This window comes from Psammomys obesus, unplaced genomic scaffold, assembly GCF_907164565.1.
Source record: "Psammomys obesus unplaced genomic scaffold, mPsaObe1.curated_primary_1811, whole genome shotgun sequence".
NCBI lineage: Eukaryota > Metazoa > Chordata > Mammalia > Rodentia > Muridae > Psammomys > Psammomys obesus.
The window spans coordinates 6,155,412-6,182,481 of NW_026592890.1; the positions used below are offsets into that span (position 1 = coordinate 6,155,412).

A 27,070-nucleotide genomic window follows, 5' to 3' on the forward strand; every position below is an offset into this window, starting at 1 on the left:
TTAACAGAGGAGGGCTTCGCAGCCAGTCCTGAAGATACCTGATAAAACAGGATCAGATGAATGGGGAGGAGGTCCCCCCCATCAGTGGACTTGGAAAGGGGCACGGTAGAGATGAGGGAGGGTGGGATTGGGAGGAAATGAGGGAGCGGGACACGGCTGGGATACAGAGTTAATAAAATGTAACTGATAAGAAAAAAATAAAATTAAATTAAAAAAATAAAGTGATGTTTAGAACGTAAACTATAGCAGAGATTAATTTAATATGTAAAACTATATTAGTGTACATATTAGTGTAATATTACATATTATACTAATATTAATATTACATATACACTAATATTACATATTAGTGTAGCATTCTTCACCCACTAGATTAGCAGAAATATAAAAGTTGAGTTGTAAATTTTGTGTTTATTTCTTCAGATGAGGGGGTAAGATGAGAGCTGTAGCCAAGCTTTACAAATACACGGCTTGGGCTTGAACTGCGCTGAACTATACTGTACTCCTGAATTCGCCTGCATTCTTGTACTGCACTCTCCTGTCTCTAAGCAGCCTCTCCTTCCTGTCTGTTCTCATGAGAGTGGGTGTATTCTCTGAGTCATTTTGTCGAATCTTTCTCTGCGTCGTCCTTTGTCTGCCCCTCTATTAGACATCACTTTCAAACATGCCTGCTTCCTTCTATGAACTAATCTTACATTCATTGCTTGGGATTCAAGGTATGTACTAAGGGCATGTCAGTATCCCAACCAGATGAGACTGTAATCCAGGGTATGTCTTCATTCTAGATGGATCACAGACCTAGAAGGTCTTTGGGTGTGATCCCTTACCACAGCAGCCATGTTACTAGATTAAAGTTTGTCTACATTGAGTGTTTTTCTTGTTTGTGAAGATGGGGAGAACCATTATATACACACACACAACATACACACACACCTATCTATATCTGCTAATGGTAATTGTTTAAAAGAATGAGTCTCTTAATCCAGGAAAATCTGACAATTTATCAAATCAGTCTTGTGTGTGAGAAATTGATCAATTTCTCATATGTTCAATTGCTGTTTTTGTTTTCTTTCAATGGTGTGCTCCCCTGCTCATTTTCTTGTTAGGCTGCTATTCCATATATATATATATATATATATTCTTAAGTGAATTGCAGATGTTTCAGATTTCTGTTGACTGATTGATTGGTTTGGGAAGGTACACGTGCCATAGCTTATATGTGGAGGTAGGGGAACTTGAGTTAGTCAGTCCTCTTGATGCCTACCGTGTTTGTGCCAAGGATCTTATTCAAGTCATTAGCCTTGCTGTTAGACACCTTTAGCCCCAGAGCCATTTCACCAGCCCTGTATTGCAGATTTTGTTAGGACTTGTTTTATAGTAAAGCTGGTAATATCTCTCTCCTCTCCTCCCCCTTCTCTCTTTTTCTCTTATCCTGTATGTATGTAAGAACGGGATCAAACTTTAGGGCCTTAAGTGTTGTATATCACTGAGGCATGTAGTGATTTTTACAGTCTTTTGATTTCCGAGGGGAAAAAAAGAAAGTGATCTGCAGCAGACACGAACAGTGTAGATACAGGAAGGACCGTGTGTTTAGGGTGATGGGATGTGCACTCTTGGTGTCAAAGGGCCTGGGGCTCTTGAGAGCTCTGGCTCTGTCAGTGTATACTTCACTAGTACCTAGACTGATGCTTACTATGCAAATAGAAATACCTTATGTTTGCTTTTTGAAACTTCTATTGGGGGAAGTGATTGTGGTTGGTAATCTAAATTGAATATATACCATAAAGTTATCTGCTAACCAGAAACTGTGGAAACCTAGCTCCAGAATATAGATAGCATTGGAAGAGGCAGGGCAGAAAAACGAACTTTTTCTTTCAAGGGCTACATAGGAAATAGCCATTGGAGATGAGGCAGTGTGTGTGTAGGAAATAGAGAGTAGACATTGGAGATGAGGCAGTGTGTACATCTCTTTAGACCTTGTCAGTGATGGCTAAGAGGAAAAGAGCAGGGTGACAAAGCAAGAAAGTGTAGAAACAGTCAGGAGCCAAATACTAGGAGAGGGAAGAGAAGACGAGTGGGTGCTGAGCCAGCCCGGGATCTTTAGTGCGCAGGTTCCCTGACTTGCACACACGTGATATCCTCTAGGCTTCATGGCCAATACATTTTGTTTTTTGTGACAGTTTATGTTGCTTTGAAAATGTGCTGTTAAGTCTCTTTGTTCTCCTAAATCATTCTCCATTCTGTTTTCTAAGAAACATATCTAGTGTTTAAAACATGGTTTAAACATATCCACACCGCTTGTCACCTTTCCTGAGTGTCTTAGTCCATTTGGGCTGCCATAACAGAATGCTGGAGGGTAGGCAATGTACAGAGAATGGAATTTATTTTCCCAGCACTGTGGAAGCTGGGAGGTCAAAGGTCAGAGCTGGGAAGACTTTGTTAGAGCCCATTTCTCTGCATCCCAGGTGGCACCTTGAAAACTTTGTCCTGTGGATGGGAGGACACTAGGTCCTCACATGGCAGAAAGGCTGGAGAGAGTGAACCCCCTCAAGCCTGTCTTGTGGCAATACACCCTGGGCACCAACTGTACTTCCCATAGTTTCCTTCTAACGCTGCTGACTTGGAGTTTCAATGTGAGTTTAGAGGGGCAAAGTGTCCTCAGCATCCTGTTGTGACATGTGTACTGTGTGTGAAGTATGCAAGGGTAGCCAGCTCTTTGTTCTTCACTTGTTTCACGTTCTGTGTCACCGAATTAGAGCTGGTGAACACAGGGCTTCAGGCTTCCAGATCTGGGGACTAAGTGGAGTTCGCTGAACTGCAGAAATGCAGCAGGCATCCTGAGGAGCAGCAGCAGAGCAGCAGGTTGCTCTCCAGCCTGGAGCTGGGCCAGCACTCTGGGCTCCGCTCCAGAGGAAGCTCGCTTCCTTCCGCAGGGCACCCTCGCATTTATCTGCTCCTGCCCTCAAGGCAGAGGGCTGAGGATGATGTGACGTGCTTCCATAGAATATCCCACAACATGACAAGCAGAATCCTATCTCCTGTGCAGCTGTGTGAGGAAAATACCTCCACGTGGTTTCTTTGTCCTTTGTCCTGATCTGAGTAGACTGGCAGCCTTTGTCCCCTTGTCTGTCTCTCAGCCCCTTCCTTGCTCCCAGGAGAGAGCTGATGGGATTTCTTGACTGACAAACTACACTGCCATTTGTTTCTTTCCAGTATTTTTTAGGAAAAAATTCAAATGTGGGAAAAAGTTGAAACAACTTCATTAAACATCATGAAAAGTACCATTTAAATTCTGTAACACTTTTATTTTTTTAATAATTTTGTTGTTTTTAAATTTTATTTTATGTACATTGGAGTGATGGTGTCAGATCTCTTGGAATTGGAGTTACGGACAGTTGTGAGCTGCCATGTGGGTGCTGGGAATTGAACCCAGGTCCTTTGGAAGAGCAGACAGTGCTCTTAACCACTGAACTATCTCTCTAGCACCCTTGTAACATTTTAAAATACCTGATTTATTACATGCTCACCTGGTAGTCTATGTTATTTTTTTATTTATTTCAAGACTGTGGGGTCCCCTGCCCATCTTGTATCACTACTTATGGATCTTGGAGCTCTGTTAAAATAGTTGTGATTGAAGAAATGGGAAGGGGACAGTGGTGAGAGAAAGGCCGGTCCTTGCTGCGCAGGGCATGTTTGCTGGAGATTGGGTCAGCGACTGCAGCTGTCCTGCCCTGGTTCCCAGCCTGCAGGAAACCCAGGTCGCTGTTTCATCACAGCCAGGCTCTTCTAAAGCAAACACTTTCCTGGGCACCCCCAGTTTTTAAGATGGACTTTTGGAGAAGAAATCCATAATCCATCTATTTAGAGTTGAAAGTTAATCAGAACCTGGGCATGGTGGCATATTCCTGTAACCCCAATACTTGGGAAGCGAAAGTGGGAGGTCTGCCACACGTGAGTTCTAGGCCATCCAGGGTACAGAGTGATAGTTGTCCCAAGCAACAACACAAAATGCTGCTTTGAGCCTGGACACTCACATGGAGTACTTTCCTGACATGTGCTATGTCCTGACTAGACAACACACACAAAATGTGTGTGTCAATATAGATTCACATACTTTTCTACAACCATAGTTCTCTCTGGTGAAACATGCCTGGCAATGCCTTTGGGAATACAACATTTCTTCATTGCTGTCTCAAGGCTCCACTTGAAGTAGAAGCCGAAAGAACAACTTTTCTCACACCACAAAACAACTTCCTTTAGTCTGTTTTTTATTCCTTCCTCCCTCTCTTTCTTCCTCCCTCTCTTCCTTCTTCCCTCCCTCCCTCCCTCCCTCCCTCCCTCCCTCCCTCATGTGGAGACCTAAAGCTGACATCAAGATTCTCCTTCAGTTGCTGTTCACCTTATTTATTGAGGTGGGGTCTCTCTGCTGATCTTCAAGTTGCTGGTTGGGCTAGTCAAGCTGCTTCCCTCACACCAGGAGCCTGTCTCTGCTATCCAAGGGCTAGAATTAAAAGTGGGTCAGAATTGCTGGGCATTTATGTGAGTTCTGGGGATCCAAGCTCTCATCCTCACGCTTGTGAGACAAGTGAGTTATCCATGTTGACAGTCTGAAAATCACAGCTGTGTAGATGAACTGTAAGCATACACTCAGCCCTGGGTAGCTCCTGGTCCAGTGCATGTCTGGAAGAACGCCAGTGTCTGCTCTGAGTCTCAGGTTTCCAGTCTGAGTTGCTAGAGCCCCTATGTTCTCAGAAGTTGTCCCAGGGCTGGCTCCTGGACTGATGAGTGTTCAGTCGCAAGAGTTTCTCTTATGTGTCGACCTGGCACAGCCTGCCTGTGTGCAGTGCCTCCATTCCTGAGTGTCTGCCTCTGACTCCCCCACATGAAGGGCATGTTTTTTCTCAGGGAAGCAGCCTCTATGCGCAGTATGTGCAGGGGCTGTGTCTATTGGGGTTCTTGAGGAGACGCGTCCTGAGCTGTCTTCCTTTCTGATCAGCCACAGCCACTGTCAGGTTCACACCTGTCAAGCTAAGGTTGTTTAGGTTTTGTGTTGGACTTACGTATAACTTCCTCTTTTCCTGCCTACCCCCTGCAGGCTCGGGTTATGTATGATTTTGCTGCTGAACCTGGAAACAATGAGCTGACAGTTAATGAAGGAGAAATCATCACAATTACAAACCTGGTAAGAGCTCAGTGGCTTTTAATTTGATGCCTTCCTTTGTATAAGTTCATCAACTCACATACATCAGGGTTTCAGCTGCTGCTTATGAAGCACTGATGTTATAAGAAGTTGTTAGGTGCACACCGAGAAAACTTCAGTCCCTACCTATGTTCAAGTGTGTGACTGAATTTATTGTACCTCTTTTCTGCTGGTTTTCTCTAACACTTGTAACTGCCAAGCAACCTGTTGTGGTTCTGGAATCAGCTCCCAGGGCCGTCACTGTGCCCTGCAGCACTGTGTCTGCAGTCGACTGTGAGGCGATGGTGCCGACGTTTCTCGACGGCTGGGTTTACTGGGTGCTCTCGCTGATCTGAGCCTCACCTGGCAGGCTTACCAGAAAACAGTGTGCTAGCTCAGTTCCCAGCAGAGCAACCACGCTGTGTGGCTCTCAGTTCTGCGTCTTCATAAACGATCTTTGACCTTGTGTGTGCACGCACAGATGTCATCTTCACATTTACATGCTCACATACTTTTATACACACCATACACACATTCATATACATCGAGTATCACAGATACTCTCATATTCCTACACAAAACATCCACACTTTCACAAGCACACACACTAAAACATACTCTGTCCTTAAGTGCACCTGCCTCCGGAGCAAGCCCCTTTCCCTGTTGTGACTCTGTGGTCTCCGCTGTGTGGTAGCTCTGCTTAAAGCCCTTCCTCCAGTTGCCCCCCCACCCACGGCCTCTTTTCAGGGCTGAGAATTAAACCTGTGTCCTCTGGAAGAGCAGGCCGTGCTCTCAGCTGAGACATCTCTCTTGTACCCCTAAAATTTATTCTTAATTAAAAATATTTCTTCTCCACCAAAAGTGGAAGCTCTTGATGCCAGCGAGACTGTGCCTGCCACCTCGCACTTAAAATTGGAGATGCCATCAGGTCGAAAATTACCTTATCTTAAAATTTTTCTATACATGATATACTACTATATATTATTATTATTATTATTTTCCTATACATAATGTACTCCAACATTGTGGTGTTTAGTATAAAGGAGGCATATGTTTTAATTATTTTGAGAGAGAGTACATCATAAACCCATGTGTCCTGCTCCTGCTGTCCAGCATCCATCATCGTCCAGCAGGCCATGGCCCATCTTGTATCATCCATGCTGTAGCTAGTCCTCTGGCTTCCCTCTTTCCCATGCATGGGATCGTTTGGAATCCACTGCCACTGTGCCATTTCCTCCATAAAGACTTTAACCCACACTTGCTGGCAAATAGTTGTAGTCCCTGATATTTTCAGAAACTAGGCAGGAGGACCATTTGAGTCAAATGTTTGAGGCCAACCTGACTCTATCTCAGAAACAAAACAGGAAGCTGGGGAGATGGCCTAGTCTGTTAAGCCCTTGTCATGACTTGGGTTCCATTCCCAGGGCCTACAGTTTTGAAAAGCCTTAATTCCAGCACCGAGCAGGTGGAGAAGGGTGGACTCCTGGGGCTCTCCTGCCAGCTAGACTAGCCTGATGCTAGTGATTTACCTCAGAGAGAGGAGGGAGAGGGGAAGAGGGAGAGAGGGAGAACGGGAGATGAAGAGGGAGGGAGAGAACCAGCCCCCCAGTCTATAAAAAAAGAAGTAGGCAGTGCCTGAGGCACAACCGGTGCCCAGTTACTCACACCTACACAAATGTCTATACAGACATGAGCAAATGTGTATACATAAAAGTACAACAAAATACTTACTATGTACTTTTAAAATTATTTATTTTTGACTGTGTATGTCTGAGGGTGGTACGTGCAGGGATGTACACAGGAGTGAAGCAGGTAGCAGTAGAGTCCATAAGAGGGTGTCAGGTCCCCTGGAGCTGGAGTTATACATGCTTGTGAACCATCCTGTGTGCTTGCTAGGAACCAAACTTAGGTCCTCCATAAGAACAGAGGTCCTGCATAAGAGTAGTGCGTGCTCTTAGCCACTGAACCATCTTTCCAGCTCCTAATAATGTATTTCTAACAAGTAGAAATAGATTTGGTTTTCAGACAGAATAATACATTCCAGCCATTTAATAAAATTAGTAATTTCCTAATGTTATCAAATATCCCATTAGCCTAATCACTGACTTAATTTTTTAACTTGAAAATCCCCAAGAATATTATTGTCATCAATCAATATTTACTACACGCAACCTTGTGTGACAAATTAGTACACACAATCATATTTTCTATAGCCATCCTTTTTATTATTTCACATTTCCTAGTTTTGTTCTCTGGAATAACTTCTTATAGAAAATATACTCAAGAATGGGAAGATAGGTCCATTGGTAAAACACTTGCCTTATAAGCTTAGGGACCTGGGTCCAATCCACACTGGACCAGCATGGGGGTGGTTGGAGCCAGGTTGATTCCCGGTCTCTCTGACCAGCCAGCTTACCCTCTTTGCTGAGCTGCAGGCCAGAGACAGGTTTAAAACAGAAACTGGGGCCAGTGAGATGGCTCAGTGGATAAAGGCACTTGCCACCAAGCCTGATGACCTGAGCTGATGGCCCCAGCACTCACAAAGGAGAAAACCTGAGAGCAGTCCTCACCTCCAACAAGCCGTGGCATGCATGCATGTGCCCATGCACACTTCTACACGCAGCAGGTGAACAGACATCACTTTAAAAAGAAGGTGCCAGCGCTCGAGAACAGCATCTGTGGCTGACCTCCGGTCTCCACCGGTGCACATACACATCTACAAAGGAGATAAGCATTTAATCACTTCCTGACGCTCAGTGTCTTGTTAGATTACATTATTTTTCTTTAATAACAAGATATACGAATGTAAAATTTTGAACTGTATTAGCTCTGTGGTCATAAAAACCTTCATGTTATTTTTATGTAAAAATTATAAATGTATAAGACCTCAATGCAAAATTTCTACTGGAGATCCTAACTATTACTTGTCTTTTCTGGTAGAACGTTGGTGGAGGATGGCTGGAAGGAAGAAACAACAAAGGAGAACAAGGGCTTGTTCCTACAGACTATGTGGAAGTAAGAATTACTGCTGTTGATTAACTAAAGCTGCTCTTCCCTTGACATCTTTTATCACTTGTTGAATTAAAAGGCTGTTGGGAAGACAGCAACTGTTTCAAAAGTAAAATTTCACTGGGAAAGTAGTAAGTAGGTACTAATTAAATAAAACATGGAAAGTATATTGAATTAGAAATAAGAGATTTCCTATGGGCCTAAGCTATAAAGATGTTTAGATTAACTTTCTTCCAAGAAGAGCAGACTTTAATTTTTCTGAATAAAAATCCCCATTTTCTTGTGCTGCTGCCTAGTGCTCTGTGGTAGATTAATTCAGATGCTTGAAAGGGTAGGCTTCGCGCTTCCTTTTACTGCTGTCATAGACACAAGGATGTCTTTAATGGGTCAGTCTGCTATAGTAAAGAATAGCACCAACGTCTTGAAGTTGACCCTGTCTGAACCACAGCCACTCAGCAGCACAGCCATCTTCTGAGCCAGCTGCCTAGCTCCCCCTGCTGGTTGCCTGCAGTCAGGACTGCCTACTCGCCTCAGCTTGAGTGGCAGACACTGAGGTTCCCGGATGCACCTGTGAGTAGAACTGGTTCATCCCCATACAGAGGAAGCTGCTGGAGGGCACCTCCTGGGACCTGTCAGCAGAATGGGGAGGGGTCTATCTCTGTTCTCTTGTCCTTGGTTAAAAGTGGCGTGTGGGAGTCTTAAATTCTCTGGGAAGTCAGTAGATATCCCCCCCTCTAGAAATGTGTGTCCACACACACATACCATAGCTTTGTCCATTCAGTGCCAACAGTTCATAGGCCCCTGAGCACAGTTGGAGAGCCTGAAGTTCTGTTCTGGCTCTTTGCATTACACATCTAAGATCCTAAAATAGACAAGGCTGAGAGAAATCCGAAGATTTCTGTTGATGCTGGTATTCGTTTTATTTATAGAATTGTTTGCTTCCAAAGAGGAATAGTTTCAGCTTCTTAAATTTGCTTATCTTTCAAGACTATGAGTTCCCTATACCAGAAATGAACATATCCAGCAGGCTAAAATTAGTCAGAACGTGGTTGAACCAGCACGACTGTCCACCAACAGGGATGTCCATAAATTAAGATAGGTGTTGTCTGAACTATTAAATATACAATGTGTTTAAAAGAAGAGTGCCAGGGATGCAGCTCATTGCCACACTGTTTGCCCTGGCTTTGATCCCCAGCACAACTACCTGACAGAGACAGACAGAATGTGTGTGGGTAGGTTGAGCAATCACAGAGTGCCTCTCAAACTATAGTAAATTTTAACTCCAAATAAGTAACCAAAGGAGTGCTGGAAATACCAAAATACTTAGAAATTTTAAGCAGTAAAAGTTACACATATGTAAAAGAAAGAAAAATCTCAAGAAAAAATTAAGAATATTTAATATAAATATAAATGAAAATGCAGCTTATCACAATTCTAGAGTGCAACAGAAACAGTAGAGAGAAAGTGACAGCCCTGAAGAGTGCATTCCTTTCCATGTAGATTGTCTTATTATTACCCATAACACCCACTGACATGAAATCATGGAAGACATGCTGGTTCTTTCCAATGCACAGATTTTACCGAATGATGGAAAAGATCAATTTTCTTGTGGAAATTCGGTGGCCGACCAGGCTTTCCTTGACTCCCTCTCGGCCAGCACGGCGCAGGCCAACAGCAACAACCAGGTAGGCCTCCCTTCCCTCTGAGTTAGACGGGCTTTCCTGAGAGCTGGGCAGGAAGCACGCGGCACAGCATCATTGGTGCTCCCTGAAAGCAGCATCAAGGTAGCTGCAAGGGGTGTGTGTGTGGTGAGGGAGGGTGGCATGAGGGGAGTGTGTAGTGGGAGGGGCTGCGTCATGAGGGGGAGCATGCATTTTGAGGGAGTGCAGCACGAGGAGGTGTGGCATGAGGGGTGTGGCATGAGGGGGTGTGGCATGAGGGCTGTGTGGCCTTCCTGCTGGGTATTAACACAGGCCTCACCTGAAACAACTGTTTGCAAAACTAACAATAAAATGAAAGGAAGGTGTTGAGATTTGCTTTTGAGAATATCAGGGTGTGAGTACAGACTTTCAAAAGGCCAGATACTTTCCAAAATGATGGCCTGCCAAGAAGGAAGGACACTGCCACTGAGCAGGCCAGTGACACGGGGTGGGGGGGGGGGACAGGACTTTGTCCTGGCCGCTCCTGGGAGAGCAAGTGTCCTCATCGCCTGTAGCGGTGTAGGTGAAAGTCTGCCCAGCTCCGCACCAGCACTTACACTGTTAGTGCGGCTGGTTCTGAGAGGCTCAGTGTGGGCTTGTGCTTTAAAGAGTGTGTGTATAAACGTGGAGTGGTGGTGCACACCTCAATTCCAGCACAGGAAGCAGAGGCAGGTGGATCTCTATGAGTGCCAGGCCAGCCTGGTCTGCATAACGAGTTCCGGGCCAGTCAGGGCTACATAATTAAACTCTGTCTCAAAAAAACAAAACAAAATAAAATAAGCGAGGTGGAAAATGTATAGATTATATATTTTCTGTTTCTGGCAGAGACCCTTCTGTAGAATTGAGGTTAAGCTCTGTAACGAGCCAAATGGGAAGAGGTACAGGGTCTGTCATGCTGAGTTGAAGTGGTTAGGTTCCCACAGGAAACAAAGAGTTCAATCTCCATCAGTTATTCTGGTCCAAATGGCCCTCCCAGAGGTACAGCGATAACATATTACTGCTTCCTAGTTCCCTTTCTAGGCCAGTGGGCACACAGCTGCTAAATGTTAAATCAATGAGAATGTCTGATGCTTTCTTAGTCATGAGGATGAGTTGAACAGAAAAAAAAAAAAAAATCCCACCTTCTTTAAACAGCTTTCCTGGTATGAACAATAAATGCTAAGTTTCCACTCATTTTGGCTGTGTACCGGAGAACGTCTTGCTCTGGAAGTTTCCAGTTTCCCAGTCCTTCGTCCTCCCTCCGTGGCTTCTTTCCTCACTAGCAAGAACCTGTCTGTCAGGGCAGCAGGAGCACAGAGTACTTGTGGAGACCTGGAGAGTCTCCACATGGGGATGAGGTAGGGCCTTGACTGCACACAGGGCCTCTCCTTCAAGATGGAAACATAGACTGTGGTCAGCCTGTGGCTACTGTGGCTTTGTGGTGGACTTCGCAAATTAGCAGTCTGTAGTGGCTTTGAGCTTGGCTTTTTTCTGGAAGGAAACAGTGGGCCATCGGCGTTGGAGCCCACTCATGGGTATTTTTCATTTTGTACTCTAGTGTGCGGGTTTGGTTACAATGCCAAGCAGAAAACCACCTTAATGAAATTCTCGCTAATTCTCAATCATAGTCTATTTACAGGGTCTGACCCAGCTCACACAGATGTGAAAAGTCCTGGTAGTCATGGCCAATATTCCTCAGTGTCCCTCCTGAAGTTGAAGCTTTTGTGTCTGAGTGTGAGAGACATTATTCTAAGCATGTCTTGTCTGCACACCTGGACCTCAGAGATGAGCCAGGGCTCAGCGTGTCTCCCAGCCAGGCATCTGCCTGCTCCAGCTGCACATTAGCTATCATGTTTAGGAGCTTCCTCTTACTGGTCTAGGGTCCCCAAGGATGTCTGTAGGGATATATAAACAGAGAAGTCACCACTGTGTAGCCAGCACTTGCCGCTTCAGAAGGCCACACGCTCAGTCTCCGCTGTGTTACATCCTAACCCTGAACGAACATGAGAACTAAAGGCTGGATTGGCTCAAATCAGACGTTCTGTTAATGAGCTGTGCTTCATGGTATATCACATCAAAATAGCACAGTGTCTAGTCAGTCTGCTGTTCAGCCCAGATGGTACCTGGGTTATCTGGATGGTATTCTCCCTCCATTGTATTGTATTTTCTCCTTCTATCCAGAGAGTAATCTGCAAATGGATTTGACACTCCTCACCGTCCTAACAGCTTGCTGCTAGCTGCTAATCATTGCCTGAGTAGCTGCTGTTTTTCTTCTTCCCTGGCTGGCCTGGCTTTCTTCTGAGCAGCCCACTGCCCATCATCAGCTGGAGACAGCTAGCTAGCCTGATCCAGTTTTTAGAATGCAGGATAAATACAGAATTCTCTCTCTTTACTTGCTAGTTTTCAAACTAAGTTGTTTTAGTTAGCTAATGAGTTTTCCTCTTTCTTTTGCATAGTATGACGGGCCTGTGGATTTTATCGGCCCAGTGCTTTTAAGCCTGTGGGAGCTCTGCTATTTTCTCTGTCTTTACGGCTGTCTCATGTTGGGAGCTCATTCAGGTTGTTTCCTCTGTATCCATATAAGACTGGAGTGCTCCCTTGTTCTGATTAAGTCAGCTTCAGTTGGCTGATCCCGACCCCCCTTTGATATGAGTCATATTTTCCTGCCTTTTCATTCCTGGTAGTTTCCTTATTGGAAGCCAGACTTCATGATTTTACCTTGTAGTGCTTAGTATTTTGCTCTCTTATTAATTTTTGAACCATATGATATATGTGTGTTATTTTCAAATGTCCATTTTTCTTCATTTTTAAGCTTTTCTAAGTGTGAGCAGATGACTATTTCTCTTAGGGATGTCTTTGTCCTGCTTCTGAATGAACCCTTGCTAGTGCACTGTGAGCAGTAAGGCTTTTGGCTGTGGCTGGTGGGACCCATCCCGTGTGAGGATTGTACTATGAATTTCTTCTCCCGACCCCTTCTCTGTCTTGCAGAAGTCCCTCACATGTGAAGTTCCTAGGTGTCAGTGTTAGACCTCCTACTCCTTTGCAGACCTCTAGAGCTTCCTGGGTCCAGCTCTCATTTTCTCACTACCCTCCTCAGCCCCACTCCAAGTCACAGACCACTGGGGTCTGTGTGGTCTCTCCTGGCAGAGAGTGGGGCATTTGTAGATCTCATCTTGTTTCCTGTAACACAGGGTCGCTGTCCTTTACTGCCTGCTGCCCAGTAATTCTAAAACAGTTTGGCATGTGTTTTCATTTTTAGCATGAGTGAGAATGTGAACTGGGTCCTGTTGGTGTTTCTTGATTATCTTTTTGGTGTCTTGACGTCCAAAATGTATTTATTTGCATCTCTGAAACAAAGCCATTCAGATTGCAAGAGTTGAACCTCACACAGTAGAAACATTACTAGGTTCATTCTGTGCTGAGTGACCTGGGACCTGGGCGCCAGAGTTGTCAGTGAGCACATGCCAGCAAGAGCACACACTGGAGGACATGTCGTTTGCCTCTCAGTTCCCAGAGTGGCTGGCCTCTTCTGTCCCTCGCTTGTAGCTCTTTGTCTGCGTGGAGGTAACAGGGCAGTTTTGAGCATCCTGATGCTTTTGAAAGGGAAGGTGTGAAATCCTAACGTTTGAAATCTTGGCTGTGTATTTGTCTTGCTGGCTGTATGGCACGCATGGTATTTGCCTCACTCCCGTGCAGCTTGAGATTATTTTTAGTCCTCAGTGGTACTGTGTAGAGATACCAAGCACAGGTTTGGGAAGGCACAGCATGCTACCATAGAGTTGGGCTTCTGTGTGTGAGTAGCTGGCATGCTAGGCGTTTACAGTGAATCTGACCATGCTATGAATTTCCTGGGTTTGATTAAAAGCCTTGTTGTATGTTATCTCCTGCTCACTGAATACCTCTTTATTTTAAGGTGGACATTTTGGCTCAGATTGGTTGTGTTGAAAGTCTCAGCCAGTCACCCCCTTCTTCTCCTTCTCCTTCTTCTTCCATAAATAAGGTAAACTTGAGACATGAATAGCGACATGAAGGAGTAAACATTGAACAGGCAGCCCTGACGGATCTTCTTTTTGTATGTATAACTTGAAGAAGCTCTTCTGGGCCTGGTCAGGCAGATGTGATCGCTGAAGAGCTGAGACCTGCAGGCTGTCACCTGACACTTTTACTGAGACCTGATTGGTGCATTTGCTCTAGCATTCAGGGAGGTTTGATTCTGTGAGTGAAGGAGATCAAGCAGATCCTGGTTCCAGGAAAGGGTGGAAAAGAAAAGGCTGCAAGTGTTGCCTAGTGGAAATGACGGAGGAGAGAAGAAGGTGGGGAGGCTGGGGAAGCAGGAGGCCTTAGCGAAGAGACAGAGTAGGTAACTGTAGCTGAGGCTGTGGCTTCAAGACAAAGGGATTGTTGGGTTGAGAACAAAGAAATTGGTGGCCAAAGGGTTTTAAAACAGATCCTTGAAGTCCAGCTTGTTACACAGGGGCTGGGTTTTGAAAACACGAAGCTCTTGCATTTAGAGCCTAGAAAGTGTTTCTACCAAAGCCCCAGTGTTGGCTGTTGCCACTTGAGCTTCACTGTGAGGCGCTCCTACCTTCTTCCTCTTTGGAAGAAAATACCCTAAAGGACTAGTTTCATCTCTTTGTTTAAAAATGTCTCCAGTGATGTGGCTTGGCCTTTAAACTATTTGGAAATGTAACCATGGCCTCCTCCTTTAGCATAAAGGAAGACGTGTACTGCTCAGCTGCTGGTTTCATTCTTTTCTGTGTAATTTATTTGGGGACAGGGGTCTCACTGTGTAGCCCAGGCAGCCTCTGGAACTTGCTTTGTAGCGGCCTGTCATCAGACCCTTAACATCCTTCCTCATCAGGTGTATATTTCAGGCAAACTCCCACGTAGAGAGGTAACTGAATCCTTGCTTTGTCAGTACTGTATACATGTATCAGTTCGTACTTACAAACCCCCTGAGGAAGATAGTGTTACAGATCCCATTTTTAGGGCATGGGATGCAAGTAGCTAGTCAGTAGTAGAGCTGGTATTAAAGCCTACGTAAACATTAGAACCTAAGTTCTTAGTCACTGTACTGTTGTGGGTTATTAATATTTATTATTGACTTATCTTTTAGTTAAGCAGCGGTTATTCCTAAACCAGCTGTATACCCAAATCACCACACAGAGACTGGGATTTATTTAATTAACGTAAAGCACAATGCTGGGCAATAGTTAACTCCATCCTAAACCTCCAAGCCTGCATAGTTTCCTACCATTCAGATTTCCCACATTATACTTGCTTTTAGTCGTATCTTAGGTCCAGTTCATCTCTCCTCACAGTTCAAAGTCCTCTTCTGCGGATCCCTGCTCTCCTACTCCTCCCACTCACTTCCTTTTCCTCCCCTCCCAACCAGGATGTCTCACCCTATTCTCTCCACTGCTCAGCGTTGAGCCTGGTTGTTTTATTGACAATACAGAGAACAAAGGGTGCCATGTTTACACCAACTTGAGACAGGTGATGCTTAGAATAAACATCACAATGAAATGAATGTCTGGATTAAAACCAGGTAATGGAGTAGAGAAATCGGCATTTGAATGAATAAGGGTGAATTGTATACATTCCATAAGAACATTATACCAACACTGTATCCATGTGAAATCTACTTGGCCCCATGGTTACCAAGCAGTTCAAAATCCACCTAACTGGATTCACACATTCTATGCAGTTAAGCACTGAGTAGCCTATGTTTGGGTCAGCGATGGGTTATATATGTGAGTGGCTCCATAAGACTATAGTGAAGCTGAACATTGATGACAGTGCCACAGACACAGCTACTGGAGCTACTTGCTGCCCATCGTGTAAAAGCATGCACTCGGTTGTGCACAGTAGGGCATAAACACCTGTTGTACTGGTTGATTATACCCTACACTCCAAAGCCCATTGTTTCCAACTACTTCCTGAAAAAGACGTTTGCTGTAAACTCTCTCACATCTCACCCCAGCCAGAGCAATGTCGGATACCGTGTGTGCTGCATCTTGTAATGGAGTCATCCTCTCTCTACCTGACTTAACCTCGTGGTGTTTTGTTCATCATGGCCATAGCACATACGTATCCACCACAGCCTTGGTGGGTAATGGCTTGTACTACCTTGGTTTGTACAAGCATGCTCTGTTGCTTAGACCACAGCAAAATCACTGGGAGATGTACTTCTCAGAAACTAACTTATTAGACACCACCTTGACTGCATCTGTCATGAGTATAACTCCTCTGCGATTATAGATACATGAGTGTGCAATCCACGCCTTTGTGGCCACTGAGTCCATTCTCAGGCCCTTCTGGTACGACAGTCCACACTAGGCTAGCTCCTTAGACACTTAGCTAATTTTGTAAATTCTTTCAGTAATGGCTTGAAATAGCCATCCTTTATACAGGCAATAACCTCCTGTTATACAGCCGTGTATATGTATTTCTCTGTGTCTGTGAGGCTTTGGTCGCTCTTAGATATAAAGTTGAATATATTGCTCCTGGATGTTGAACAGTGCTTAATTTAATTAGTTGGAGGTTAGGTAAAGAGGTTAGACATAATCAGTGAGTTACAGAACAAGAATTGTATTTGCCATACATCCAGGTAGACACTCTAAAGTGGCAGGCCTATCAGCTACTTATCCCTTTATTCCACTTGAATTTTTTTTTTTTTTACTATAATTATTACTGTTTTGAAATGAGCATTAAGACCTAGTTAAAAGTACCTTCTTAAAAGCAGTAAGGTCAGTGGTAAATGACCTTTGGTAATAGCATGTCTGCTGTCATTCCTGCTGCCACAGGAGGATGTGCAGGTCAGCGAGAGCTGGCCAACACTGTCCATCGCACTGCCCTTTGTTTTTCCTTGGGTTAGGGGCATGGAGATTCAAGTACATTCCCATTGACTTTACCAGCACTTTCCTTGTTCTCAGTTGTCCTTCAGCCTGTTGCTGAATACAGTTTCTAGAACTCACAAATACTCTTTCACCTTTTCCCCTCCCACACAGGTTGCTGCTGGCAACGACCCCTGGTCAGCCTGGAATGCTCCCAAATCTGGGAACTGGGACAGCTCAGATGCCTGGGGCACCAGGACAGATGGGGCTGGTGCTCAGAAGAACAGCGTTAACAACTGGGACGCTGCCTTTGGCCACCCTCAGGCCTACCAAGGACCAGGTGAGGGGGAACTTCCGCTTGAGTGACTCATAGGAAACTGTGTGACCGACAGGAAGAACATGCTGATCTTGCTCTTCTCAGAGTCAGCACAGCACAGCGACTCTGGACAGAGGGGTCTACAGTCTTGCTCAGTGCTGCCGCTGTCTCCTGATTGAGCAGTGGGTGCCCCCCAGGAGCTCCGCCCTAGGTTCCATGAACTTGCTAGAACAGTGCACAAAACTCAGGGAGTCCCTTGACTCCCTGTTTATTACAAAGAATAAATCAAGGGATACAGATGAGCTTTCAGATGAGCTAGAGGAGGCAGGGAGAACGCGAGGAGCTTCCAGCCCTCTCCCATCATCCATGGGGCATTCCAGGCTGACCAGGGGTCATTGCTACCACCAGCATGTGCATATGTTCACCAGCTGAGACACTGTTGGAACCCTGGACCCCAGGGAGCTTTCTGGGGACTTCATCCCACAGGCGTGGTTGACCATCTACTTCGTCTCCAGCCATTCTCTTCACAGAGGGTGAGCTGGGGATGGAGACTCTAAGCTTTCAACCATTCGTGGCTTGTCGTTTCCTGATGGTGAGCTGCTCTCTAGAGTGCGCCATGAGTCTTCTGGATGGAAGGCGCTCCTGTCATCCAGGAAATGCCAAGGCACAAGGACCAGGTCAGGGGACTCTGCTTACCATTTGTGACTGGATTTGAAGCGAAGGAGAGACTTATTGAAGGAGAAGCAATTCAATGATTAAGAAAGGCTCTGTGGGATGGGGGGAGGTACCTTAGCTGGCAAAGGATCTGAGTTTGGTCCCTATAACCTATTTTAAAAATGCTAGGCATGGTGGCACAGAGATGGAGGCAGACAGCTCCCTAGGGCTCATTGGACAGCTCCTGTCTCAAATAAATAAATAAATAAAAAGGTGGTGGTCAGGCACGGAGAGATGGTCAAAAGCACTTGTTACTCTTACAGAGGATTGGGTTCATATCCCAGTACTCGCACAGCAAACAACTTCTGTAACTTCAGTTCCAAGGGATGCAGCGGCCTCTGCTGGTCTCCACGGGCACTGCGTGCACGTGGTGTAAATATATAAACTAAAGTTTATGAAGGTACGCTCTTCCTCCCTGAGGAAGAGCATCCAGAGCTGCCCCGCAGTTCCCATGTGCTTGTGCGCCCCCCACACCAATGTGCATATGCACACACACACATAATACAGACATTGCCGCCCCCAAAGAAGGACGCTTTTGGCAGTTCTGGAACTAGAAGATACAGGTGTACTCTGTTCTGATGGTCTCTAACATCTAACACCTTTTTGCTTTTGGCATGCACCTCTCAGCTTCTTTGTGACACAACAGACCGTAAGGCAGAGGACACTCACTGTCCTTTTCCACATCTGTCATTATCACTAAGTAGTTGTTTTTAGAGGTGTTACCCTTTTTTCTCTCTAATATCTGTGAATTAAGTTTTGTTTTGTTTTTGTTTTGCTTATTTGTAAGTTTGTGAGATGAACTTTGTCCATGTTAAGGCTTCTCTTGTTTACCAGCCCACACTGCTGTAGTCTGTGTTAATCAGAAGCCATTTAGAGCAGGAAAACACTGCTTTTAATTTTTTTCTATATTTATTGCCAGATGTGATGGCACATGCCTTTAATCCAGCACTGGGAGGCAGAGCCAGGTGGGTCTCTGTGAGTTGAGGCCATCGTGGTCTACAAAGTGAGTTACAGAACAGCGGGAACTATCTAGTAAGACCCTGTCTCAAGATCACGCACAGGCATGTACACACACATCTATATTTAAGCTAGAGAGCATGATGTTTTGGAGTACCTGAGACAATGATTAGTGAAATTTGAAATTAACATAGCCATCACATCATACTATAACGTGTGTGTGCACATGGCACATAAATGTGCACACATATATGCTTTCTGAGAGCGTCTAAAATCTCTTGGCAAACTCCCAGTATACAGTGGAACACTAGTAGTTACCCAGGGGTGCATAAGAACTCACGACTTCTGAAAACTGCGCTGTTTACCCTCCCATCTACATCCCTGCACCCCATCCCCATCCTGTCTACATCTCTACACCCCCTCTCTGTTCCATCTGCATCCCTGCATTCCCACCCCACTATTAGTGGGCACAGTTCTTTTGTCTGCTTCCATGTGCTCCGTAGTGTTTAAGATTCTCCACATGGATGATGCTAGTTCTTGGCCTTCTGGGTATGGGCTCGTTTAAGTATCATAATGTCATCCAGATTCATTGCAGACAAGATTCCTCTTTTCAAGCTAAATAATACCACACTATGTATGTGTCACATCATTTCTTTATATTTCATGTGCTGATAAAACTTGGATTGACTTCACATCCTGGCTCTTACAAATAATGCTTCAGTGAATGTTGGAGCAAGGTGCTGATTTAATTCCTAAAGGGCAGATGAGTTGTTTTTTCCATTTTTAAGGATCCCCATACCTTTCTGTAATTCTGTACTGGTTTCCATAATTCTGCATAGATTTCCATTCCCACCAAGGCTGTAAGAGCTCTATTTTCTCTGCACCCTTTGCCATTACCTCTTGACCTTTTGACTATAGACTAATGGTCTAACACTTGTGGTGACGGCTCATTGTGGTTTTCTTCCGTTTTTCTGATAATTGGTGATATTGGCACTGGTAAGGTGGCTTAGAGGGTATAAGTTGTTGCTCGCCACCTGACGACCCAAGTTTGGTTCCCATGATCCACATAGTAGAGAGAGTGGATTTAACTCTACCAAGTTGTCCTCTGGCTGCCACATGTACACAGACATGAAGACATACGTGATAAATAGACGTGTATGTCTGAATACACAGATAATTTAAAACTCTGATTCAGTCTTCATGTAGGTCTTAGCAACCATAATCAGCACACAACTTTTATTTATTAATTGTTTATCTTAAATTTAAGTAACTGATTTCCAGTTGACTTTTACATATGGTGTAAGGTAAGGCTCAATTTTATTCTTACGTGAATGGATATAGTTTTCTCAGCGCCACTGGTTGAAGATGCCTTTTCAGGATTTTGTTCTCCTGGCTGCCTTGTTTAATCTGTTTCTGACTTGTCTCTTGCATTAAAAGAAAAGCAGGACTCATAAGTCCAGCCTTAAGACTGACTGCAAAGCCTGTGCTCTTCAGATCCATGTGACAGTCAGCACAGCATGCTGTTCTCCAGCTTAAAAGCTGGCGAGCTCAAGCAGTGGCTGTTACTCAGTTAGGCAGTGTCACTTATGTTTTCTGTCTCACTGGTTTTTGTTTGTGTTTTCCCTATCTATAGCAACTGGTGATGATGATGAGTGGGATGAAGACTGGGACGACCCCAAGTCCTCATCACCGTACTTTAAGGATTCAGAATCAGCTGAACCAGGAGGCATCCAGCGAGGAAACAGTCGTCCAGGTGCCTCTTCCATGAAGCTGCCCCTGAACAAGTAAGCTTAAAGGGGAGCAGAGGATCACAAGCCTGTGAGTGTACACACACGTATACACACACACAGCAATGTAAGAAAAGTTGGACATTTTTCTATCTAGTAATCCACTGTATTTTGAGTCTTGTTTGGCCTGTAATCTTAGATTAGAAGCTAATTTAATCAGTTTCCCAACATAATAAGGGAAGTATTTATTCAGTTAAAAAGCCTCCAAGCCAAGCACGGTAGCACATACTTATAATTCTGGCTCATGGCAGGTGGAGCATGAGACTCTGTTCAGGATAACCCTCAGCTCTATGTGTACGCTTTATGGAGCAGTTTGATGAGGCCAGTTTGGACCGCCAAAAAAAAAAACCAAACAAAAACAACTTCAGAATGCCTCGAATTGCTTTTATAAACTCCATGATACACTTAATGTTTCCTCAGTAAAAATAATTATTGTTAGGAAATATATTTAGTAAAGTCAATCACTTCCCATGTGCCAGGCATTGGGCAGAATGGTTCATGGCACCCTGGCATCCCTTTGTGGTGTGCGGCATTTCTGTTTTACTGCAGGGAAAGCCTAGGGTGGGTATAGTGTTTGTATTCACACAGATGGTAGGTGACCGAATCAGGATTCCAGGCATTCAGGACGAAAAGCTCATTATCCCAGTCTCTGCAGAATGTGTTTCTAATACACATTTTCAGTTAGCGTTCTCTTAGCTTAAAGAAGAATTTGTGGAACTTGTAGAGTCCCTGCTTGTGAATCTGAACGCAGCCCTGTGGGGTTAGGAGCTGAGGGAGCGCATAAGGAATGATGTTAGTGAGTTCTCTTGCCCAGCAGTCATAGTTGAAACAGCGTATCCCAGGCTGCTAATGCTTCGTCTCAGTCCACAGTGGATTCAAAGAAGGTTCATTTGTGCCTGAAGTTTTTGGAAAGCCTCCTGTTTAGCATATATCTAGAGATTAGGGTCAAGGTCTCTATAGTCTATTTAAAGAACATGGGATTAAATGAGCTCTTAGACCACACACTTTGATGCCTCTCCAGTTTCTTCCATTATGGTTTTGTGCTCAGTTATGTGCATAATAAAATTAGTCATGGCCATCCACAGTTTATCTCTTAGACACTGAGTTCTCAAGAATATTGACTATGATACCATTACTCTCAGTTGTTCTTTCAGCCTAAGTGCAAAATGTGTTTAAAGCTGTTTTATGTGTAGTTTGTTTCTTGGTTCTCTGAAAAGTAAGAGACAGCAAAACAAGCTAGCAGCTGATGTGTCCTAGCCAGCACTGGAGCCTAGCACCCTCCCTCTATTCCATACTTGCCCAAAGGTTTCTTTTGAGATGGATAACCTTTTTCAGTCCAGTTGCTTCTCTAAAGCAAAGAGGTTGGCTTTAGTTAATGATTGTTGTGTTCTAAAATGTCATTCCAGCTTGAATCCAGATTAGAGCAGGCTAATTTGAACCCCTACCACCAAGACTTTTGTCTCTTTGGTGCTGAGAACAATGTAAAGCCTTTATGTATTTTTAGTACTCAGAGCTTTCAACAATCCATTTTATAGGTTAGCTATAGTCTAGTTCTGGAACATAAGCTTGTGTCAGAAGAGGAGGTTGGAAATTTAAGTGTACTGAGGCATTGTGAGAACATATCTTTATAGAGCTAAAAAAATAATATATTTTATTGCTGTCTGCCTAATAATAATTGACTGTGCATAAATGTGGACATGTTAGCAAGTGGCCAAGTCCAATTGCCACGCTGCATGCAGGGGCCAGGAGTATTTTATGTATGTCTGCCCTTCACTCCTTACTGGTGATAGCTTCTTCCAGACTTGGCTAAGCAGGGAGAGTACCTGTCAGCGTCACACCTGCCGAAGCCATATGCTCCCTATCCCTGCCCAGGCTCCACTGAGTGGCTAACGGGCCACATTGGTTTCACGTCAAAATTTCCATCTGAAAGACAGAACAAGGTTAAAACTGGTGTGTAAAGGTCACATGGTGAGAATCGTAGAACTTGAATGAGGAAGGACAAAGACTCACAAGCACTTTCTTCGTGATCAGATTTCCTGGATTTGCAAAACCTGGCATGGAACAGTACTTGTTGGCCAAGCAACTAGCAAAACCCAAAGAGAAAATCCCTATCATTGTAAGTTTGTTCATTCTTGTCTGTTTGCTGTATTTCTAATTAAAGTGTCTTATAATACCTCCCCTAAGAACATGAGTCTTTTTAGAAGTATTTTTAAGCACACTTATACTGTCCTAGATAGTTGATAATATGTTCTTAAGAGTACTAAAGATAATCAGCATAAATTAATGATTGTTACTGCTTCTCAGTATTCTTTTTGTCTTTCAACTATTAATGTTGAACCATCTCTCATGTTTTAATATTTTTCTTTTCTAAAATATCGGAGACCCTAAGACTTAGAGCATATTTTGCATTCTGTTCTTTTTTTTTTTTTAAAGCCTTATTTATTTAGTTCGAATTCAAATATTTAGGTTTCCACCCTGACAAAGGTAAAAGCACACATCCTTAGAATAAGGTGCTTTCCCCAATATGCTGGTAATAGGATTTCTTCCCATAAACCAGATGTCTGCTCAAGATAAGAGGCAAAAAAAAAAAAAAAAAAAAAAAAAAAAAAAAGAGCTGGGAGTCAATGGTACCATTAACAATTTAATATATTTTGGTTAAATGATTATTATGTAATATGGCACAGGCTCTTTGGTTTCATCCAATACTTCGATTGTTAATGCATTTTCTATCTAAGCAATACCAGTGAATTCCTGAGTGAAATTCTAGGTGGGAATTAGAGCTGTGACTATTTTGTAGCCAAGGGAAGTCTTGGATGTAATCACCATGGCTGCAGACAAGCAAGAGGAACCATGGCTTTCTGCTGCAATCTCTGGTTTCAGGGGATGCATGATAAAATACAGGAATAGTAGTGGATCCTTTACTTTCCCTCATCTATAAAAAGCTTCAACTTCTAGAAACCTCCAAATAGAGGTGCAATATCCCAAAGCCTTTTACCCTTTGTCCCTCATAGCATATTTGGGGTGATTCTCTTCTGAGCTGTTTGATTTAAGATTTGAATCGTTACCAGGCTGGGAAAAATGCAAAAACTGGCACATCACGAGTCCTCTCATTAAATGCGAAGCTCTGTGGAGCTAAGAGCCCCTGGCTGCCCCTCACATTTCAGTGTGGACTTTGTCACAGGCATGACTATGACCAAGTCCACCCTGTGCTCTGTCCAGGAGTTTTGCCAGATGTAGACTCATGAGCGTGGGGGCAGGCTTGCTGGTGAAGCTTCTCACATAGCAAAGGAAATGGGAAAGCCATTGAGTCTTCAGGAGGCTGAGAAAAAAACAGAGACAAAGTTTGTGCTTAGGATAGTTTATTACTCGCTGATAGCATAAGGTCTGATAAGTTTGGGGACTCAGGCAGTGTGCTTTCTCCTCTTCACAGTGGATTGCTGCTCGGGACAGGCCCTCAGTTGCTGTCCTGAAGTCTATGTCCTTAATTGTGTATTCTTAGAGACCTCTTTGGTACCTTATTTAATCATTTCCAGTTCTCTGCCTCCTTCCTGACTCATCCTGCATTTCCTATTTTGGTTAGTTTTTAAGGCGATTTTGCTCTGATTTTTGTTTTGAGACAGGGTCTCAACGTGGCTAAGGCTAGCTTTGAACTCTGACCCTCCTGCCTTCACTTTCCATGTCCTAGGATTATAGACATGAACCACCATATTCAGCTTCCTTTTATGTTCTATGTTGAGATCCACTTCCCTGTATCTGGAGCTTTCAGATCTGTAACTATTTCCATCCATTTGGGAATTAATGGACCAGAACCAGCTCAAGACTGTTGCTTATATGGGGAGGGTTGCTATGAGGCCACGTGTTAGCCTTGGCAGCCGTGGCCTCCATAGCCACCTCTCCAGCCTTGGATGCAGTTTTAACTGGATGAAAGCAGCCAGATTTGAGATAGCAGAGATGATAAGAGCTCAAGACTGCCATGCCAGTTCTCTCTACCCTGCGTGGAGTTCAGCTAAGCCCCTTCGTCATCCACCCCAGGCAGACCTCTGGGGAACAGTGCAAATGTGAGAAACCTCCCCTAACAGTCTGAACCTGTGCCTCTGTCATAGGTAGAGAAAGGACAGGGCAGAAAGAACAGGCAAACACTGCCTGGGAGGCCTGGCAGGCATGCAGCTCAGAGACAGCAAGTCAGCTGGTTCCTGTGTTTCTGCACACACACAGAAAGTCCTGGGAAGAAGTCAGCCCACTCTTCTCTCCCTTTTGTGGATTTTATTTTGTTTGTTGTTGTGTTGTTTTGTTTATGACAGAATTGTGCTGCATAGCCCTCTAGCTCATGACCTTATCCCTTAGCCCTCCAAGTGCTGGGACTGCAGGTGTGTGCCACCATACCCAGCTCTGTGTCTCGCCGTTGAGGAACAGAGCACCCCAGTCCACACCATGGCCGAAATAATGGCTGTCAGGCTGTGGCCAGTCTCGGAACTCATTTTTAAAGTTACGCTGGTGATGCTCCAAGCATAATCACAGACTAGTTACTTATTTGAAAACTGTTTTACCAGTTAGCCTTGTAATAAGTTAAAAACCAAATGAGAGTGTATACAAAAACTGAGAATATGACATCCCTGATATTTCAATTTTTGTTTCATAAAAGAACAATCAATGTTAAAAGTTAAAAAAAAAAAAAGAAAAAAAAAGGTGCTCTGTCCCACTTAGCTTTAAATTGTGGGTACAGGAAGTGCTCTGTATTTCAGCTCCCTAGCTGTGAGCCAGTTTCTCTTATCATGAGACAAGCTACTCACATGGACGAGATGGTTCATCTGGACAACTGGGTTTTTAGATGTGATGCCTACCGGGACTACACACCAGCCTTCCTTCTCCAGTAGGAGCAAGAATGGCTGCCGTAGGACTACCAATTCTAAAAGGAATTGTTTTCTGCCCCACTGTAGCTGTATTACCGTTTTCCCAAGTTACAGAATTAACTTGTCCTGGATCATTGTTTAGGTTGGAGATTATGGCCCAATGTGGGTTTATCCTACCTCTACGTTTGATTGTGTGGTAGCAGATCCCCGGAAAGGTTCCAAAATGTATGGTCTGAAGAGCTACATTGAGTATCAGCTAACACCCACTGTGAGTACCTGCTCTCAAAAACGAAGCTGTGTGCAGCTTACAATCTTTTTCATTTCAGTAGTTGGCATTGGTAATGCTTTTGTCTCTTTCCCTTATTTTGCAGAACACTAATCGATCTGTAAACCACAGATATAAGCACTTTGATTGGTTATATGAGCGTCTCCTGGTTAAGTTTGGGTCCGCCATTCCAATCCCTTCTCTCCCAGACAAGCAGGTGACAGGTGAGTGTGGGCAATGCTGTTCTGAATGACAGGTGGAGAGCTGCAGTCAGGCAGTTTGCAGACTTTGCTATCAGAGTTTATGTTATACACCTTGAATTCTAGAAAAGTCATTGTATTTATTTCCTTCTACCAAAAAAAAATGTATTCTTTTTAAAGTGTGAGAATGGAACCTGAGGAAGAGTCAGGCTTCCTCCTGGGGTCTTCATCACTCACTAGTGGCCTCTTGGTTTCTTGTTCTGTTTTTGTTTTACTTGTTTAAGATTGTCCTATTTGTTCCACTTCATCCTGCCCCCAAAAATCTTCCCATAAGTAAGGTCTGGAGAGCAGTTAAGAATGTTCACTGCAGCCAGGTACAGTGGTGCATGCCTGTAATCCCAACACTCAGGAAGCCAGAGGAAGGCGGATCTCTGTGAGTGCAAGGCCAGTCTGGCCTACAAAGTGAGTCTAGGTTAGCCAAGGCTACACAGAGAATCCCTGATTTGAAACAAGCAAACAAATAAATAGCTCCCCTTTCCCCCCAAAAAAAGAATGTACATTGTTCTTGCAGAGGACCCAGCTGCAGTTTCTAGCACTTGTTTTGAGCATCTCACAATTGCCTGTAACTCCAGCTTCAGCCTCTACCAGCACCTGCATTACTATGTACATAGCTACACACACATACATGCACACCATCATTTAAAATAATAAAAATACCTTTATTAATGAAAACTCTCTGCTAAGAAATCCATGTGCTACCTGACCCCTACACATCTGGTCAGAAAGAGTTTGTCTCTGTCCTCAGAAACTCACCTCTTTCATAAAATCTGTGTTTAAGTCACACTCACAGAGTCCTCAAGCACTTATCCCACACACTAGTGAAAGAGGCTGAGCCTGCCAAAGACTAAGAGTTTCAGTAGAAAGTGTTCACATGATGAAACCAGTCAGTATAGAAAGGAACAGATGGAGGCTGAGAGTGAGGCTTCACTGGCCAGATGTAGAAGGGCCTGGGAGAGAGGGACTTGGAGGGAGAAGGAGGCCCACTCCCAAAGTCTGAGAGAGGTTGAAGACAGCTTAACCCTCAGCAAGAGTTGAGGAACTTAGGGAGAGACCACAAATACTCTTAGCCAGGCAGATGCCAGGGCCTGGGTGAGACTTTAGCATTGCAGCACACGCTCTGCCCCCAGGGGCCAATCCTTGTGTGCTGGGACACTTGCTGAGCGCTCTCCTCTCTCTCCTTACAGGCAGGCACGCTCACCTTCCTAGTCCATGTCCCCA

General features: G+C 44.2%; 1 protein-coding gene across 1 annotated transcript in view; it reads left to right on the forward strand.

Annotated features, from left to right (window-relative positions):
- The window catches only part of Snx9 (sorting nexin 9), a 79,618-nt gene that overhangs the window by 33,065 nt on the left and 19,483 nt on the right, over positions 1 to 27,070 (forward strand). Inside the window, exons 2-9 of the mRNA XM_055615953.1 lie at positions 5,096 to 5,182; positions 8,120 to 8,194; positions 9,763 to 9,873; positions 16,878 to 17,043; positions 20,324 to 20,474; positions 22,509 to 22,593; positions 25,470 to 25,595; positions 25,699 to 25,816. Coding sequence (XP_055471928.1) covers positions 5,096 to 5,182; positions 8,120 to 8,194; positions 9,763 to 9,873; positions 16,878 to 17,043; positions 20,324 to 20,474; positions 22,509 to 22,593; positions 25,470 to 25,595; positions 25,699 to 25,816 — 919 coding nt within the window. The remainder of the gene's footprint in view (positions 1 to 5,095; positions 5,183 to 8,119; positions 8,195 to 9,762; positions 9,874 to 16,877; positions 17,044 to 20,323; positions 20,475 to 22,508; positions 22,594 to 25,469; positions 25,596 to 25,698; positions 25,817 to 27,070) is intronic.